The sequence below is a fragment of the Ovis canadensis genome, chromosome 11 (assembly GCF_042477335.2).
Source record: "Ovis canadensis isolate MfBH-ARS-UI-01 breed Bighorn chromosome 11, ARS-UI_OviCan_v2, whole genome shotgun sequence".
NCBI classification, from domain to species: Eukaryota; Metazoa; Chordata; class Mammalia; order Artiodactyla; family Bovidae; genus Ovis; species Ovis canadensis.
The window spans coordinates 53,857,427-53,875,504 of NC_091255.1; the positions used below are offsets into that span (position 1 = coordinate 53,857,427).

The 18,078-nt window shown below is 39.3% G+C and overlaps 1 protein-coding gene across 1 annotated transcript in view; it reads right to left on the reverse strand.

Moving 5' to 3' along the window:
* Positions 1-18,078, reverse strand: part of NSF (N-ethylmaleimide sensitive factor, vesicle fusing ATPase) — a 149,174-nt gene that overhangs the window by 24,091 nt on the left and 107,005 nt on the right. The window contains exons 14-17 of the mRNA XM_069543694.1: positions 17,301-17,457; positions 13,993-14,126; positions 2,757-2,823; positions 443-522 (exon numbers count right to left, since the gene is read on the reverse strand). Of these exons, the coding sequence (XP_069399795.1) occupies positions 443-522; positions 2,757-2,823; positions 13,993-14,126; positions 17,301-17,457 (438 nt within the window). The remainder of the gene's footprint in view (positions 1-442; positions 523-2,756; positions 2,824-13,992; positions 14,127-17,300; positions 17,458-18,078) is intronic.

Here is an 18,078-nt window from a genome sequence, read left to right on the forward strand (position 1 = left end):
AAAAACTAAAAACAAAACAAAACTCCCTGCAGGACATAAATTTCCCCAAATACAAATTCTTAGAAAAATCTATGAAAGATGGAACAAATGGGAATATGTATTTAATCACTTCTACATTAATATCATGTATTAATATCACTCATGAGAGAAGGGGTGGGAAGGGATGTGTAATATGGTGGTGAACTTACAAAGGAACAAAACAGAATACTAACTGAAACTGGAATTTTGAGATTTTCAGGAAAAAATGGAAAACTTCTCTGCTTCAGAGTAGTGATTAAGAAAATTATTTACCTTAAGACAGAGGGCCAGACTGGATGACCTTGCAAAATCCCTTCGACAAGAGAATTTTACAAGTTTTTGATAATTCTGCTTATTTAGAGATTGCACCATTGTATAATTTACTGGAACAACTCTGTCAAAATGTTCCTTATATTATTTTTACCTGCGGAGGCGCCTTTTTCAGTAACACAAGAAGAGCCTGTAGTACCAGATTAGAAAATCGAGGGCCAATAGGGACATAATCTGAAAGAGAAACATTGCTGTGTTTAGGGATTTGATATACATATGCACATATTCCAAACAGATTTTTCTGCATCAAAAGTAAAAACAGTCCTAAATAAAAGTCGTGTAACTAATGATAACAAGAAAAAAGCTTCTAAATATCCATTTTGTGCTTGTGTAGACATCTTTGATATTCAGAGACAGTTTTTTAAAGGGGAAAAAAAATCCCCAGGTCTATTGACTAAACATTTCCAAGAAGCTACTGCAAACCTTGGCAATACGGATGACTACACAAGGCAACAAAACAAGATACTAGATAATGGATAGAAGGGGAAATAACAAGCAGTAATAATGGAAGTAAGGTACTTTGACACAACTGAAATGATGGTAAAGCCATGAAGACTGGCCCACAGATGGTGAAGAACAGTGAATTTTTCAAAGAACTTTCTGTCAAGCTCCTACTCATCCTTCAAGATTTGGCACAAATGTTACCCCCTCCGCTTTCTTTGCATACCACATGTGCACCCTTGCCCGATGCTTAGAGCTGCCTTCCAGCAACAGCCCTCTGAAGTCAAAAGTGATCTTCCCTTTTCTGAAAACCCAGAACACATGGCACGTTCTACCTTATATTAATTTTTGCTGATGTATGTCATAATGACAGCATCTTACTATTTTTCTGAAGCCCTAATGATTCTAGCCCAGTGGTAAGGGCTCAGCAAATGCTTACCAAATAAATGAACCAACATGAACGAATAACTATTCATACAAGTGAAAATATACTCGGAGGGCAAACATTCCTGACATAGTACTGTTGCTATGACCACACATCTCAATTGTGTTTAGGTAAAGGAATTTATGCAGAGCTATGAGTATGTGCCCAAAAGCTTTTAAAGAAATAATCCCAGAAACTAAAATGAAATGTATCAAAAAATAGCAGATCCAAAACCCAGGTCACCAGATAAAACTATCTATTTAAGAAGACCTCTTACGTATACCTACTTTGTTTTATAACAAACACTGCCTTAGGAAACAGGAAAACAGATCATAGAGGACATAAAATAAGTCTCAAAATCATGAGGGAACTGTAGTAAGAACAGTTAATATGAAGTCATTACTACACCATTATAGACCCCTTAAGGAAGAAGGGGTTTGTTTACCAGGCATTGGTAGTATCTTCAGATATTTATTAAGTTACCAGATGGGATCAATTTCAATCAATTTTGTTACAGCATCCTGAGCCATTGTTACAATGAATTTATCCCAGATTTATCTACTTTGTGTGCAGAATAAGAGTAACAACACTGTTTTGGCATTTATTTGTGGAATACGCAATGGCACCCCACTCCAGTACTCTCGCCTGGAAAATCCCATGGACAGAGGAGCCTGGTAGGCCACAGTCCATGGGGTCGTGAAGAGTCGGACATGACTGAGTGACTTCACTTTCGCTTTTCCCTTTCATGTATTGGAGAATGAAATGGCAACCCACTCCAGTGTTCTTGCCTGGAGAATCTCAGGGACGGGGGAGCCTGGTGGGCTGCCATCTATGGGGTCGCACAGAGTCAGACACGACTGAAGTGACTTAGCAGCACACCTTATGAGCTGAGTACAGGGAATGTTTTATTTATCTTTGTATTCTATAGCAGTGCATTTAAACATAGGAAATGTTTAATAGGTATTTTGAAAAATTACTGTAGGGCACTTGTAACTTTTGGAATGTTTTTAACTTTCACAACATTATCTCATTTCTGTCTTTACATTTACTCTGTGGGATAACTAAGGAAAAGAATACAGTCTCTGCTTCATCTGAATGGAAACTGAGACAGAGAGCTGACAACTTCTGCCCCAAGTGTTACTGCTAACTTATACATTTCACTCCAACCCTAAGCTCTTCTTTCCTTAGTTAAATGGAACTAAGTTAGCAAATGGAACCTCTGAGCTACAGGCAGCTCTGAGATAGAATATAGCTCTGAGATAGAATATATCCATCAATGAAAATTACTAATCATTTATTATGGTCAGGGAACTTTGTGGAAGATACAAAATATGAGACACGGACCCTTATAGTTATGGTCATAAGGCATATTTACCACTGATACCACTGCTGACTTCAGATATAAGAGAAGTTATATTTCCTTATTAGATAAAGCTATTTCTATTGCCCTATGGATTATAAACGCCTGTATTTTCTCTTGTAATTTGTGAGACACTAGCTGTAATGTGGCAAGGATAGTACAATGGCAGAAGTGATGACTCACCAAGCAGTCTCTCAATGTCATCCACAACCACACAACTGAGCTGGGATTTGTATGCATCATCAAAGATCTAGAAGAAAAGCAAAACCATGGATTATCTCACTGCCTTCAAAAATTACAAGAATTTCCGAGAAGATAAAATTCAGCTAATTCTTGACCAATGCCCCCCGCCCGCCCCCGTCCCAACACACAGTAAAACATCCAATATTTCTATTCTTTTTAAAAAGTTTTATTTATTTATGGCTGTGCTGGGTCTTTGTTGCTTTGTGAGAGCTTTCTCTAGTTGCAGCGAGAGGGGATGGGTGGTGGACAGGCTTCAGCAGTTACAGCATGCAGGCTCAGTTGTTGTGGCGAAGGGGCTTAACTGCTCCGTGGCACGTGGGATCTTCCCAGCCTAGGGCACTGAACCCGTGTCTCCTGCACTGGCAGGTGGATTCTTAACCACTGTGCCACCAGGGAAGTCCCACCCAATATTTCTGATTACACAAAACTAGACTAGTAGATAACAGAACTTTAGAAATGCAAGAGTTCTTACAAACTTAAAAGTGAGGAAATGGAGACCCGAAGCAGTTAAATGACTTGCCCAGGACATCACAGCTGGATCACAGCTGACCATGGGGGAGGCTTTCAGCTCCAAGGGCTGGATGCGTCACACTGGGGCATGCTCGGAAAAACTGGAATTAATCAACTGACAAATCCATCAAGTTTATCACAATGGTCTCTCCTCTCTCTGTCAGGGGCATGACTTCAGTGCCGTGACTCAAGGGCTAAATGGAGCCACAGGAATGTGCAGGGTAAAACTGAATGTCATTTTATTAGTAGTAGGAACTGTGGCCCTGTCAAACAGGAATAACATTGAAAGCAGAGAATTCTGTCAGCTCAAATCAGACTGTAACAGCCAAAGTGTCTACAAAAGAATTAAAGTTAGGTATAAAATATCAGATAGAGGCATCATCAGAACTAGACAAAAGATGACAGTGAATTAAGATAGCCAAATAAATGGAAATTAAGCAAGCAGTGAAGGAGGTTGTTATATCCTGGCAAGGAAGTAGCAATTTCAAGCCAGATAGAAGAATATATTCTTTTTTAAGTTGAATATAAGTGCTCAAAGCCTTGAGACCAGCATTTTTGTAAATGTTGTCAGTTTCTATTCCAGCACTCAGTGTAGCCCACTGGTGTCATCGCTAAGAATTAATCCCTGCATTCCAGTCCAATCTGACTGATGAGTAACCTCAATGCACCAAGATGGTAACCACCACTCTCCTGATTTTGCTTGGCAGTAGCATGACATTCCTACTGGGTACCTTTAAACTATAGAAGATTAAGAATGGGATGGTGGGGGGGAGGAGGGAGGAGGGTCCAGGATGGGGAACACGTGTATACCTGTGGCGGATTCATGTTGATGTATGGCAAAACCAATACAATATTGTAAAGTAATTAACCTCCAATTTAAATAAATAAATTTATATTTTAAAAATAAATAAATTAATTAATTAAAAAAAGAATTAGGTACAGGAACAAAGTAAATTAAACCTACAATATTAATCTTTTTCATATTATGTTTAAAGACAACCTGTGAATACGTGGTCTTTAAAGCATCTGTGACAATTAAGAAAATTTACTACGTTAGATTAATAGATTAGCCTTGCTAGTTCAATTTAAAACATGCAGTTGGCTAATTAATTTTGATAAACTTTATGCTGGAAGGTGAAGTATAACTTTAATAGCCTTGCAAATAGTAATCTGATATTCATCATAATTATATTATTGTTTGTGTGTGTGTGTGTGTGTGTGTGTGTGTGTGCTCGCTCAGTCATGTCTGACTCTCTGCAACCCCATGGACTGCAGCCTGCCAAGCTCCTCTGTCCATGGAATTTTCCAGGCAAGAATATTGGAGCAGGTTGCCATTTCCTAACTCAGGGGATCTTCCCAACCCAGATATTGAACCAATGTCTCTAGCTTCTCCTGTACTTGTAGGCAGATTCTTTACCACTATGCCACCATATTGTTAATTTTATTAAATAAATATAATTATAGATTTACTTTGAAACTTAGAATGTTTTGTTAAACAACTGAAGTACTTCAAAGAGAAAATAAAATATTTTAAATGTCTAAATACAGTTTAAAATATTCAAAGAAATTGAAGTTGTAAAAATCTCTTTTTGAGCTACCTTTTACTTATAAATAGAATAAAATAAGTGGATTTTTTAAAGTTTAAGTTTTCTTTTGTGTTGAAAAATAGATTTTAAATTATATAATTTTAATATGTTGAATGTTAATTTTTTAGACCTCTGACTAGCTACACATGGTCTTTTCTATGCTCAAAGTCACTCTCAAAGATGCAAAATTAAATAAAGAAATAACCCCCAAAAAACTCATCAACAAAAATAAACCCAAAAGCAAAATGTCAACTCATCTGACAATCTACATGGTAAGTTTCTCCCTAACACACTGGATATTCTTTAAGGTAGGAACTGTCTTCTTTAGAATCATGTGTTCAGGGTCTGATGCTTCACTGGTGCCTAATAAGCATCTGCTGCGTACACGTGGGAAAGAAAGCCTCTGCTGCTTTCCTTTGCACCATCCCCTGTACCCGTCAGTCATCTACCCTTTCATCCTTAGCCATCTGGTCTCCTCATTGGATTGTGAGGTGGATAAAACCTTTATTCATGTTACCCCCCGTACCCAGCATGGAAGAGTATTTAGTAATCTTATCTGCTCAATGGATTCAGTGGTTGAAACAACACAAAGTTCTAATTTCATCTTGTCCTAAGTTACTTGCCTCTCTTCTCCTTCAGTACAGCATTCTGTATTGTGTATATATTACGGATTCATAGTATTCTTCCCTGTATTACACCAGATTGCTAGCTCTTTGAAGGCAAGTACTGTTGTACGATGCCTTATCAGAAAGTGATCAATAGATACTTACTGAAGGAATACACTGAAACTTATGCATTAAAGTCAAGTAGACATATCAGGGCAGTAGTTGGAGACGCATGACTGAAGTCAGAGTATGGACATCTCATGATGCTGAAACCACGAGAGGGAAGAAGTCTTCACGGACAGATGGTAGATGCAGAATAAAGGGCCGAGGACTGAATCTTGGAGTGCTGTTCTGCTAACTCATTTAACAAATATTTTTAAACTCATATCATGTGTCAAGCACTAATGAAGGCAATGGAGAGAGTAATAACTAAGGTCACTGGTAACTACGATGAAGCACAGCGTGATGGTGTTAGCAGAGGTACAAGAGGATGAGGTGGCCCAGCACAGCAGCTGCGGGGGCCGGGGTGACACCATGCACATCCTATTCGTTCCGGCACGTGGTCAGACTGCACTTTCTCAACTCCTCTCGAGTCAGGGATGATTATGGGGTTTGCCTTGGGACTGAAATGGGAGTAGACTATTTCACTTTTTGAAAGGAGCTTCAAGAGCCAGGGCTTGGCTCATTCTCCTGCCTTGGCTATCACAGAATCACACGTGCGATGGAGCCACTATTACCTATTAGCTTGAGTCTCTGAGAAGCTGCAGCAGAGCTTCCTCTCTGAGTTATGGTGGACATGCAGTGTGAGCAAGAAATAAACTCTGTAGTGTTAAGCCCCTGAGATTTTGGGGGCCTATTCATTATCACAGCATAATTTAGCCTATTGTGACTGATGTAAGAGCTTAGGAAGTCGATGATGGTCTCCTAAATTCAGGAAGTGACATTTAAGCTGAGAACTGAAGGATGAACAATTCACTAGGAAAGAGGGAAGCAAGTGTTCTAAGCAGAGCATATCAATTATAAGGAAGGCAGACGCTTTCACCGCCCTGAGCCTGAGCTTTTACCCTGGTCTGAGCCACCAGGGAAGTCAGGCACAGAGAAAATCTAGGAACAGTGCAGGAACTAACACAGTCTGTAAGAATTAAAAGGAAGAGGGGTCAGCATTGGCGCCATGTGTATGCGGAGTGGCGGGTGAGGGATGAAACAGAGGAGAAATGGAAGAGACAATGGAAAAGTTTAGAAGCTGCTCTACTGCGGTTCTTTGCTCTGTTTTGAAGACTGGACTAACAGCAGCGCATGAGGCAAACTCAGGTGATTTCTAGAAGTCATTAAAAATAATGCTTGGCTCTTTTAAAACATTTGCTCAGAATTCTATTGATATGAAGGGCTTTGATGCAAGCATATCATTCTGTCTGATAGACTGTCATGTCGTGGATTTGAGTCACAGGGGCCCAGGACGTTGTGGATGTACTGCAGTAGTCCTGCACTTGCTCTGCATCAGCCCCTCTTCCTCCTCAAAGCTTATAGAGCTTATCAACATCACTTAGGACATTGCTGGGGTCTGAACTAATGATAAATTTTCACCAATTTATCTCAGATACTGTGATTCACAAAGCATTTCAACTCATTCCACAGATGACTGCATGGGCTACCTCTAACATTTCAGAAGAAAATACCTACAGCCTTTAATGTAGTTTGTTTTGTTTTTTTTTTTTACAGACAGTTCTTAATGTACTAATTACTACCATGGGGAGAGGAGTACTCGCAGCTAACTCTCTTAACAACATACTAACCCTGACAAAGGCTATGCCATTCCAGTTGTAACTTGACCAGTTTCAGTTGACTCTGCTTTAATTTAAATACACACACATCTTTCACTTCTCTCACACACATTCTTTCCCATAGGTAGTCACACGTGTACGATAAGGTCACCACTATTCTCCTGAATCCATGTTTCTGCCTAGTCGCCTCAGCCTCTTCCATTTTTGGCTTCCTGGCCCCATGCTAAATAAGGAGATATCAGGATTCCATTGGCAAGTATATGCAATTAGCTGCCAGACTAAAATCTGAGATATTTACATACTGAGTGGGGAAGTTCTACCATAACTGCAGATAGATAAACCCCAAAAGGAGGAGAGATGCAGAAAAAGTAAAACTGTACAAACTGCCCCAGCTCAGACACAACAACTCAAGTGCTGAACTTGCCATCAGTAATAGCACCTGGTGAATACACAGTGCCTTCTCCAGACCAAAAGCCAAAACAACATTTAGCCAGGTGGGCTGAAGCTGGGGATACTGCTGGTATCTTATAGACTCTTTAAAAAATTAACTTAAATTCTGATCCTTTCATGGAGTAAGATGAAAGTATGATGCTCAAGTTTTTCCTGCTGGAGAGGTTATCAGTAGGGGATCACAGAAGATATCATGCAAAGTAGGATACTTGAAAGAGGGGAGCTGCTAGAAAAACAGATAAAAACCATGACTGCACACAGCAAACTGGAGGATACGGTTTTCCCAGCTCTATCAGGGAAGTTTCCTAGAGCATGTAGACTTATCAGAATATATGCATTCTGAGAGTCAGGTGAGAAGTCAGAAAGAGAAGGCTGAAGAAAAGAATGGGGAGAATGGAAAAAAGAAAAAAAGTGTGGCAAAGAGTGACAACAGTCAACAGGGCAAAAACGAGAGGTCTACTTTAGAAGATGAAGACTCTCTCTAGAAATCACAAAATCCCACAGTCTACTTAGCTGTGGACGTAAAGGGACTGTCATCATGAACCTCTTTGGTGCCTCCTCTCTTGTGTGCAAAGGCGGGCTGTGGGTCATGAGAGATGACCTAAAACGTGGGGAGCCTGGGCCTGCGGCAGGAGCATGCTGGATGCACTGTGAAAGGAGGTATGGAGCTCCTGTTGCCGAGGGCTTGGGAGCAGGTCCGGTCACGGACCTTGATGGTGCCGAGAGAACTCAAGGCACCGAGCCCACTCCTGGAATCTCCACATGAGCTGGGAACCACCTGTGTATAGGGGAGGGGCAGCAGCTGCAGCCTCTGGAGTCTACATGAATGCAAATGGGAACATGCCAGCAAGCTCCTCGTTAATCCCAGCCTTTTAGAATCACAAACCCCAGCAAAGTGTACTCCAAACAAGAGTCTGTCCTCCATTTTCTAGAACCTCTTTAGGGCTCTGAGGTAAGTGAAGCCAAATTCTCTGGCTCTTTTGGGGCTGAAAGAGTTCACCTCAATTCAGAAGTGGTTGGCATGAAGTACTGAGTTAGTAGGAATCTGTTGACAGTAGGAATTTGATGACTTAGAAAATCCCCAATGCAGTAAATCTGTCAGCAATTAGTTGAAAGCATACTCTAATCATATTTGGTAGCACATAAAAATGTAAGTAAGCAAATTCAAATCGGTGCTATCAGTAATAATCTCTCGTTTCTAAAAATAACTTGGGAGTAGACCAAGCAAACATTAGCTGTCTTCTAATGAAACTGACTCAGGAAGTGGACCTAAACTTTTGGCAAAGCACTCAAGCTTCCTGGAAATGACCTCAAATTCCCTTATTTGTTCCCCCTGCTTTTCAGGAAAAATTCTTACAGTTTCACAAAATATGAGAGACAGACTGGGATATCTTTAATAACATAAGAAGTCACAAGGTCTGAAAGTTAAGTTCTACTGAAGAGCTGCACAATCCTCTTTTGCATGCCAGACAGATACAATCGTCAGAAGACAAAGTATATTAAATAAAAAGAACAAGTGCTTGCCACCTCCCTATCCCCAGGTCCTTACAGGGACCTGTGGTCACTTACAGGGTGTCCACTTGTCAGTTACTGCAAGCACAATCTTCAACAAATCAGCTACATGATATATTAGGATGTTAACCAAAAACATCCAGATTCTGTTGCTTAGTAACTGCTGTCAAAAGATCCAATTTCCAGTTCCGCTCTTTGTATGGACTAAACCATGAAAAGAGGAGGATTAGGCACCATGATTCTGTTCTGTGCAGACTACAATTTGCAGTGGGATTTACAGGAGGATATTCAAAGAAGATTATTTCTTTCTTGCAAAGCTAGTGGAAAGGAAAATGTCTTCCATTAATTTTCAGTCCTTTTAAAAACAAGACTATATGACCTTAATAACGGGTATAGTTTTAGAAATGGCAAATTTTTTACTCGACTTTGTTCAAATAATGTCCTCATATCAGACTGTCCTATTTCATCTCTGTACTGACTAGTTAAAATCAAGATCTACTGCATTGTTATTTTTTTCATTTAATGCCATTAACAGAACAAGCAAATAGTTTTTTTTTAAAGTATAGATGCAAAAATGGATAAAGAAATTAAAATTTTTAAACAGAATAATGTTGGGGAAACAAACAAAATACAGGAAAAGAGAAAGATCTGTAAATACTTCACCTATCTTAAGGGAACATATAGTATCTCCTTCCCAACAGAATGTGAGAATACCTCATACAGAGTTTGCTAGTATTGAGAAGTTTACCTACACAGAGAAAGGATTTATTAAGCAAATTAAGAAGTAGAATTGAATCGAGCATAAACTACTTTCATATATTTTAGCACCAGAATCTGATGTGAATAAGAAGTAACAGCTTAATTGTAATTAAAGGTCTGAAAGTTAAGTATCTTAGATACTCATTAAAGCGAGCCTAACGGCTCTGTCCACTAACAAAAACTCTTGGTTTATGTAGCAAAACCAAGCAGTAAAATGATATATAAAGATATTATGGGCAACAGTCCAAGGAAACTGATATATGATGCGGTTACAAGTATAAATTGGCACAACTTTCTTAAGAAGTAGGTTTTATAAACATTAATATTTTTACATTAACTTTTAATAGCAATATTTATCATAAATTTACACCCATTAACATTTTTACCTTAGCAATCTCAGCTCTGAGAATTCATCCTAAAGAAATAACCAGAAATGTATGTGCAATAATGATGATAAGTAAGAATAACCACTATACTTTACTGAGCACATATTATATCCTGAGGCACTGTATGATACAGCACAAAAATCACCATCTCATTTAATTCTCATAACAATCCTATGAGGCACCTATTAATATTATCTTCATTTTGTAGATGAGAAAATAGAGGTTTACAGGTTAAGTGACTTAGAGCTGGTAAATGCAGTGGACCTGGGATTCAAATTCAGGTCTATTAGAAACCTAAGTCCAAATTCTCAGCCAGTAAATTTTGATGCTACTCTCAGAAAAATGTAATAAGAAAACGGGGGCAGTCACTGGAAGTTCTAGAGAAGAAAATGGCAACCCACTCCAGTATTCTTGCCTGGAAAATCCCATGGACAGAGGAGCCTGGTTGGCTACAGAACATGGGGCTGCAAAGGAGGCGGACCCGACTGAGTGACTAAACAGCCTCAAATGAGAGTCCTACAGAATACTGTTTATAATTGTGAAAAAACTTGGAATCAACCTAAATGTTCAACAAAAAAGGAATATTTAAATGGACATTACACAGCTACTAATTTAACATAATATTCAGACAAATTTTAATGACAATGAAAAAATTTTATAGGAAGTGGACAAAAACCAATATGTCCAATGTGATCACCAACACATAATACGTTGTGTGGATGTGTGTCTGAGAAGAAGATGGAAGAACAAATACGGACTTTATTTTCTTCTGTGTTCTTTTCTGCATTTTCTAAATTATTTTTGAAATTGGGAAAAGCTACAGTTTGGGCGTGGGAAGGATGTACCTAAAAGGAAAGAACCGTCTTCTCCAAAATGATAAAAAAAATTAAAAATTATTCGTGCTTTGGGGAAAAAAGAAAGACACCAGCTTTCCATTTTCACACTAAATAAAAAAAAAAAATGAAGGGAAGAGAACAATGGTCGGAGGTAGACTAGAACGTCTAAAGAATGGCATTTATATTTCATTTTCAAAAGCAAACTGGAAGACCGAGCACCTTTAGATGGGTCTGAGCCCTCAGGCTTTTGTCAAGCTATCATTAGGCAACAATGTGAAAACTATTTGCAGGGAAAGATTCTGCAGTATTTCTAATAAATTTCTAAGACACCTCTGCTTCATTCTTTTCTCCATTCTGTTCTTTAGTCACAGAGAATAATATTTTTCTCCAAGGAAAACCCAAAAAGTCTCAATATGAATTTACTATACTGCTGAAACAGAAATATTTTTTGCAACTTTAAGAGTATACAGCTGATCCAGACAGTGAATCATGAATCCAAATGATTTTAAGTAAGCTGGTATAGACACATTTTTATACTCCTTAGCCTTCCATTCATCTGAAACCTTACCTTGAAAGGCTGCAACAATTTAAAGATTAAATCATAAGTTATTAAGTCATTAATTTAACCATTTAAGCCTCTAAAATCAGCACATATTACCTTCCCCCCTCAAGTCAATTTGCAAGAGACTGAAATAATAAAAATGATAATATCTCACACTTACAAAGCTGCTTTGATGTGCAGGAGCCTAAAATACTTAAAAAAAAACTTTATAGAAAAGACTAGGACCATCCACCCACATCTCAGAGTACATCTGAGGTAGAATCTGGCAGCTGGTGAAAAGCAATGGAGTAAATTACCATCTGCACCGAAGACTACTTTTAGTAGTGAAGTCGCTCAGTTGTGTCAGACTCTTTGTGACCCCATGGACTGTAGTCTACCAGGCTCCTCTGTCCATGGGGTTTTCCAGGCAATAGTCCTGGAGTGGATTGCCATTTCCTTCTCCAGGGGATCTTCCCAACCCAGGGCTCGAACCCAGGTCTCCTGCATTGTAGACAGACGCTTTACCATAAGAGATAGATGGAGTTAGGAAAATACAAACAGAATCAGCTGTTCAATTAAATGGGAGGTTCAGTGGCTATGGAGTCCAAGGGCTGTTTAAATTTTTCACCAAAAGAAATGGTTTAAGGGTTCCCTTTAGAGGGAAACATTATAAAAAATACAAAAAACAAAAAGAACAGCAACCCCATCTACATGAGGGAGGTTACTGGTCCTAGAGATTCTGTCCAGGTCTTCCCAGAAACAATAGATACTACTGGTTTCATCTCAGATACCAGTAGTGTGTCTTATGATATTTAAGTTCTTTTCGTGTCAGGCAACAACATTTCCCTCACTTTCACACTCAGTTTTAATGACCCTATGCAGAATATTTATCTCGACGATTCAGTGTGCAGGGCTGGAATCCTGCTCCAAGCTCTGCCTCCCCCATCCATTTCAAGCAGTCAACACAAATGATTTTCTGCTGCTGGCCAAATATGAGACTAACTTCTCAAACTTACATTTTTGGGGAATTTGCTTTTGAAAAGATGTATTTTCCTCTTCAATCTCTTCCCTAAAGAAACAGGTAATTCTATCCTACATCTGTATAAAGCGAGGGCCTAAGAACAAGGTAAAAGCACACCTGAGCTGTCTTTACTGGGTAGCAGTCCCACTCTCAAGATTCTCTTCCCTTACTCTGGCAGGCAGATTCTTTACCAGCTGAGCTACCAGGGAAGGCCCTGGCTTTCTCACATCTCTTTAACTTTTAACTTATAGTCAGTTCTTATCTATAAAAAAATCAAGCATGGAAAAAAAGAGTTTAAGTAAAAGAAATACTTCAACTAGGTATATAAATACTAACCTTTCTTCAGTCTGGGAGTATGCAAAATCAGAATATCAGTGAAAACCAAGTGAGGTGAAACAGCATTAAGAGTGTTCAGCACTGATTTCAGTTGTTTTTGTTTTTAATGAGCAACCACCTACTATCCTAGATGCCTTAAATGGTACTTGCTTGAATGTAAAAGCAATGAACCAGATGATCTGAGAGGTCTTTCAGCGCTAGGATCCTAGTCTATATTGTTGTAATTTTCACCGGTGGTTCAAAGCAGCCATGCTAAGAAGGTGACAAATGGTACTTGGAGAAATGCAGAGAGAGGACCACTAGCCCGAGGTCTGCCGAGCGGACGCTGATTATTATCTAAGACATCACCATCTTTCTGTAGGGGTTTTGAGAATATCTTTCCAATGATATAACTTTGTTCTTTCCCAAACAATATAGTCAATTTAACTGACCCCAGTCTGATTTTGCAGATTGACGAGAGAACTTAAAAAATCCTAAATGAATTTGCTCCACTCTACTCAAACACACTTAACTCAGACCTTTCAGTTGATACAAACTTAAGAAATGAAAAATAATCCTAACACATACTAAGTAAAGCGTAATCTGGAAGATAAAGGTACTTTAATAAAAATACATTACAAAGTTAAATACTATATCTAAAAGTCACTGTTTCCCTCCCCCTAAATTCTGCTGATAATTTCACTTGAGAAGAACATAACTGTTATGGCTTATATATATATACACGTGTGTGTGTGTGTCTACATATATACATGTGCAAAGATAAATATATATGTACATGTGTATGTATACACACACACATACCCCCGTACATCTGAAAGGTAGGAAGTCAAAATGAAAGTAAAAATCTCGATACCTTCTTCATGGCCTGACACTTGGCTGTCTCAGAAAAGCCAATCATCTTATCAGGAGAACAGATCTTGATGAAGGGGAAGTTGGATTCCTCTGCAATCCTAGCAGCTAAAGCTGTCTTCCCACTGTGAGGAGGGCCTGCATAACGACAGGAGCAAGTCAGGGGCAAAAAGCCAACCTAAGCAAAGGAGAACCAAACAAGTTTAAACTTTTATCCACAAAGTACTGAGGCCTCAACCAGCTGCTCATTAACATTTCCCGACACAATTTCACGGCAGACATGTTTTCCCTTATTAGCTAAACAAACTGATTAGCATTTCTCAAAAGTATGATGAAATATATTCCTTCTTTGTCACATAACCTTAATCTTTCAAGCTTCTGGCTAAATATACAAAATGCAAGGGTTTTGCTTCTTTTAAAAAAAAGAGAGAGAATGCATTCAAATGCATATCAGTACGTATTAGTTCTATCAAATCATTTGTCTAACCAAAAAAAAACACCACAACAATCTTCTTAGGAGATGATATTAGGGGCAGGGAAAATTGCCCCTGCTCAGTTGCTTCAGGCGTGTCCAACTCTGCGATCCTATGAACTGAAGCCTGCCAAGCTCCTCTGTCCATGGGATTCTCTAGGCAAGAATAATGGAGTGGGTTGTCATGCCCTTCTCCAAGGGCTCTTCTCCACCCAGGGATCAAACCCAGTCTTCTGCACTGCAGGCAGATTCTTTATTGCTGAGCCATCAGGCTAGAAAACTAAAGACTCAGGTCTTCCCCTGAAGGCAACCAAATCTATAAACTCACCTGTATTTAGACAACTCCTCCTTCCCTTCTGTGTAATAAAAGATGTGCCCCTCTCCCACCCCTAAACCGGTCAATTATTCTTTCCCGTCTTCTCAGAAATCTGACATTATCAATTGTACCCTCTCCCCCTATGTTTCACCTCCCCCTCTTCCCTGGTGCCTTTCCAACAGCATTTAAACATGCTCTAGGCTACTGACAGTTTAATAAAAAAGACTCTCTGACTTCACTACTTTCAACACTACTCTGCCTGGTCCCTTCAAAACGGAACCTCCCTAAACAATCACCTACTCCAGCTGCCTTCACTCACCTTCCAAACATCCTCAAACCAACCTCCCTCATGGCTTCCATTCCCATTTCACGGCACAGGCTCCCATCAGGGCCACCGATGACCTCGATCTCACCAAATCCAACCTTGTAATCCGTTGGTCTTTTAGGAGTATTTGATACAATTGACAGCTCTCTCCTTTCTTTAAATACCTTTCTTGGCTTCTGTGACAGCATGTTCTCTTTTCCTTCTCTTAACTCTCTGGTTATTCTTGCTCAATCTCCTTTGTCAACTCTTCCTGCTTTACTTAGTCCTTCAACATTGACACCCTCAGAGATCAGTCCCAGACCCCTCTTCCTTCTCAACCTTCCCTTTCTCTAAGTGACTTCATCCACTCCCATGGATTGAACAACAGTCTACACACTGACAACTCATGAATGTATACTGCTAGCTAAACTTGTCTTCTGAGCATAGACCTACATATCCAATGGGCTACTCAACATTTTCCATTCAATTATCCCATAGAATAGAACTGATTCAGTGACTCAGGGTGTTTAAGGAAGATATTTGTTGTTTAGTCACTAAGTCATGTCCAACTCTCTCGACCCCATGGGCTGCAGCCTGCCAGGCTCCTCTGTCTATGGGATATCGCAGGCAAAAATACTGGAGTTGGTTGCCATTTCCTTCTCCAGGGGATCTTCCCGACAAAGGGATTGAGTCCACGTCTCCTGCACTGCAGATGGAACTGCTGAGCCACCAGAGAAGCTCCATCATCCTATAGGAACCTTGAACTTATGTGTCTAGAAATGAACTCGTGATCTTTGTTTCTGAAATGAACTTCTCTACTAGAGCTCCCACTCTTAGTAAACAACATCATTCACCAGCCCTGAATAACACAAACCTGGGGATCATGTTTGACACCTCTCTCCATATTCAATCTAGCTACTATTTCTAAGCTTCAACTTCCTCATCTACAAAATACAGATACAGCAGCATCTACCCTTGAAGGACTGAAGTGGGTTTAAATGAGAAGGTATGTGTAAAGTGCTAGGAGAGTGACTGGCACACAGTTAAAAGAGTTCAAAGAATGTTAGCTTCATTATGCTTAATACTTGATCAATAATTATTATAAAGTCTCTTTTATTCTACCTCCTAAATATTCCTCAAAATAGTCTACATGACTCCATTTCTTCTACTACTATGTAGCTTCAAACCATGATCAGCTCTCATTAAGACCACTGCAACTGCTTCTTACCACTGGTCTTTCCCGCATATTAATATTTTCACCACTCCAATCCACTCTCTATCACAAAGTGGTCATGATGTTTTGAAAATACAAATCTGATCATGTCACTTCAGTGCTAAAAACCCTACAAATGGCTCCCATTGCCCCTCAGGTAAGAGTCTAAATCATTAACACGGTCTACTAGGCTTTGCACGACTGGCTCCTGTCTACTTCTTCAGTCTCATGTTTTAGCCAGTCTCCCTCTCTGTCTCAGTCTCCTTCCAACCCTGGGCTTTTTCATACGCTGGTCCCTCTGCTTGGAACACTGTCCCCAGTTACTCTGCCCAGCCAGCCTCTCCCCATCCTCCAGGTCTTGGCTTAATGTGTTTCTCTGGGAGCCCTCACCCTCAGACCTTTGGAAAGAACTAGATCTGGTGTCATGTGGACTCACTGAACTTTTCTGTTGTTCTACTAATAACTATAAAAAATAACTGGAGAATAGAATGCCCTTCCTTTTTTGTCTACTTGGTAAAATCCTCACTGATCCGTCAAAGTCTACACTGAACAGTTTCTTTGACCACTTCCGGGCAAGATAACTTGCATTCATATACCCTTACACACAAACATGGTAATTAGGCCTTTTTCATGACCAAACTGATCCCTGTGAATGTCTTTGTGTCTCCCACAACCAATTCAATGCCTAAAACATAGTAAGTACTCAGTGAATATTTATTTAACTGTTTTGAGTACTATGTTGAATCATAAGAGTCTACTAAGTAACATGGAAACTTAGATACCGTCCTATAAGAAAATGAGTTGCTATCAATCATCAGTAACATTCTACTCCAAGAAATTTAAATTTGTGCACAATATTGGAACACAGAATGGATTGCGATTTTCAGATCATGAACAAGTTTAGAACTGAAAATTCAGTTTCCTGGAATGTGCTAAATGGTTTTGTGTAAGTGCTTTTAAAAAAAAACAACAAAAAATTTTGATGCCATCTCATCACTTTTTCTCACCTTCCAAGAGGACGCTGACCAATGGTGTGCGGTCACTGTTTTTAGTCTGTTGAACCAGAAGTTCCCCGTCTTCTAGAACTCGAGTAACTGGATCACCCCATTTGATGATACCATTCATAATGTAACTTGCATAATCCTCTTGGTTTGTGCCAAATGCCTATGAAGGAAAAGGAGAGTTTAATGCATTTTCAGCATTAGTATTAAGACTTAAATATTTAAACATATAAAGGATGAGTAATAATTCCTACATGCTAGTGCTGTAACAATATCCCATATTAATATAAAAACCCTGAAAAGCAAAAAAAAAAAAAAAAACAAAAAAACAAACAAACCCAAAACTGTTTTATAACTTCTCACTTAACTTTTTACCCAATTAGGGGAAAAAACTGCTTTTATATGAGTTAATGGAATAAAAAATAGATTCTAGGCTCAGATTCTATGAGAGCCCAAGCCCTATCAATCTCTGAGATAGGGTATGTTCCAAGGTGCTTGTTTATATAGGGAGGACATGGGCTGTTTCTGTTAAGAACACAGGGAAAAAGGGAGAATATGGATTTAGAAAATGAAAATGGTTGACTCAGCACACAGAGATACTATCCTAACACTGACTGTAGGTGTCAGGAATTAAAATGGAAATATGAAATTGTATTGGGGCTCTGTGATGACCGAGATGGGTGGGATGGAGGGGGTGGGTATGAGGGAAGTCCAAGAGGGAGGGGATTTAAGTATATATATAGCTGACTCTGGTCTAACTTGATGAAACTATGACCCATGCTGT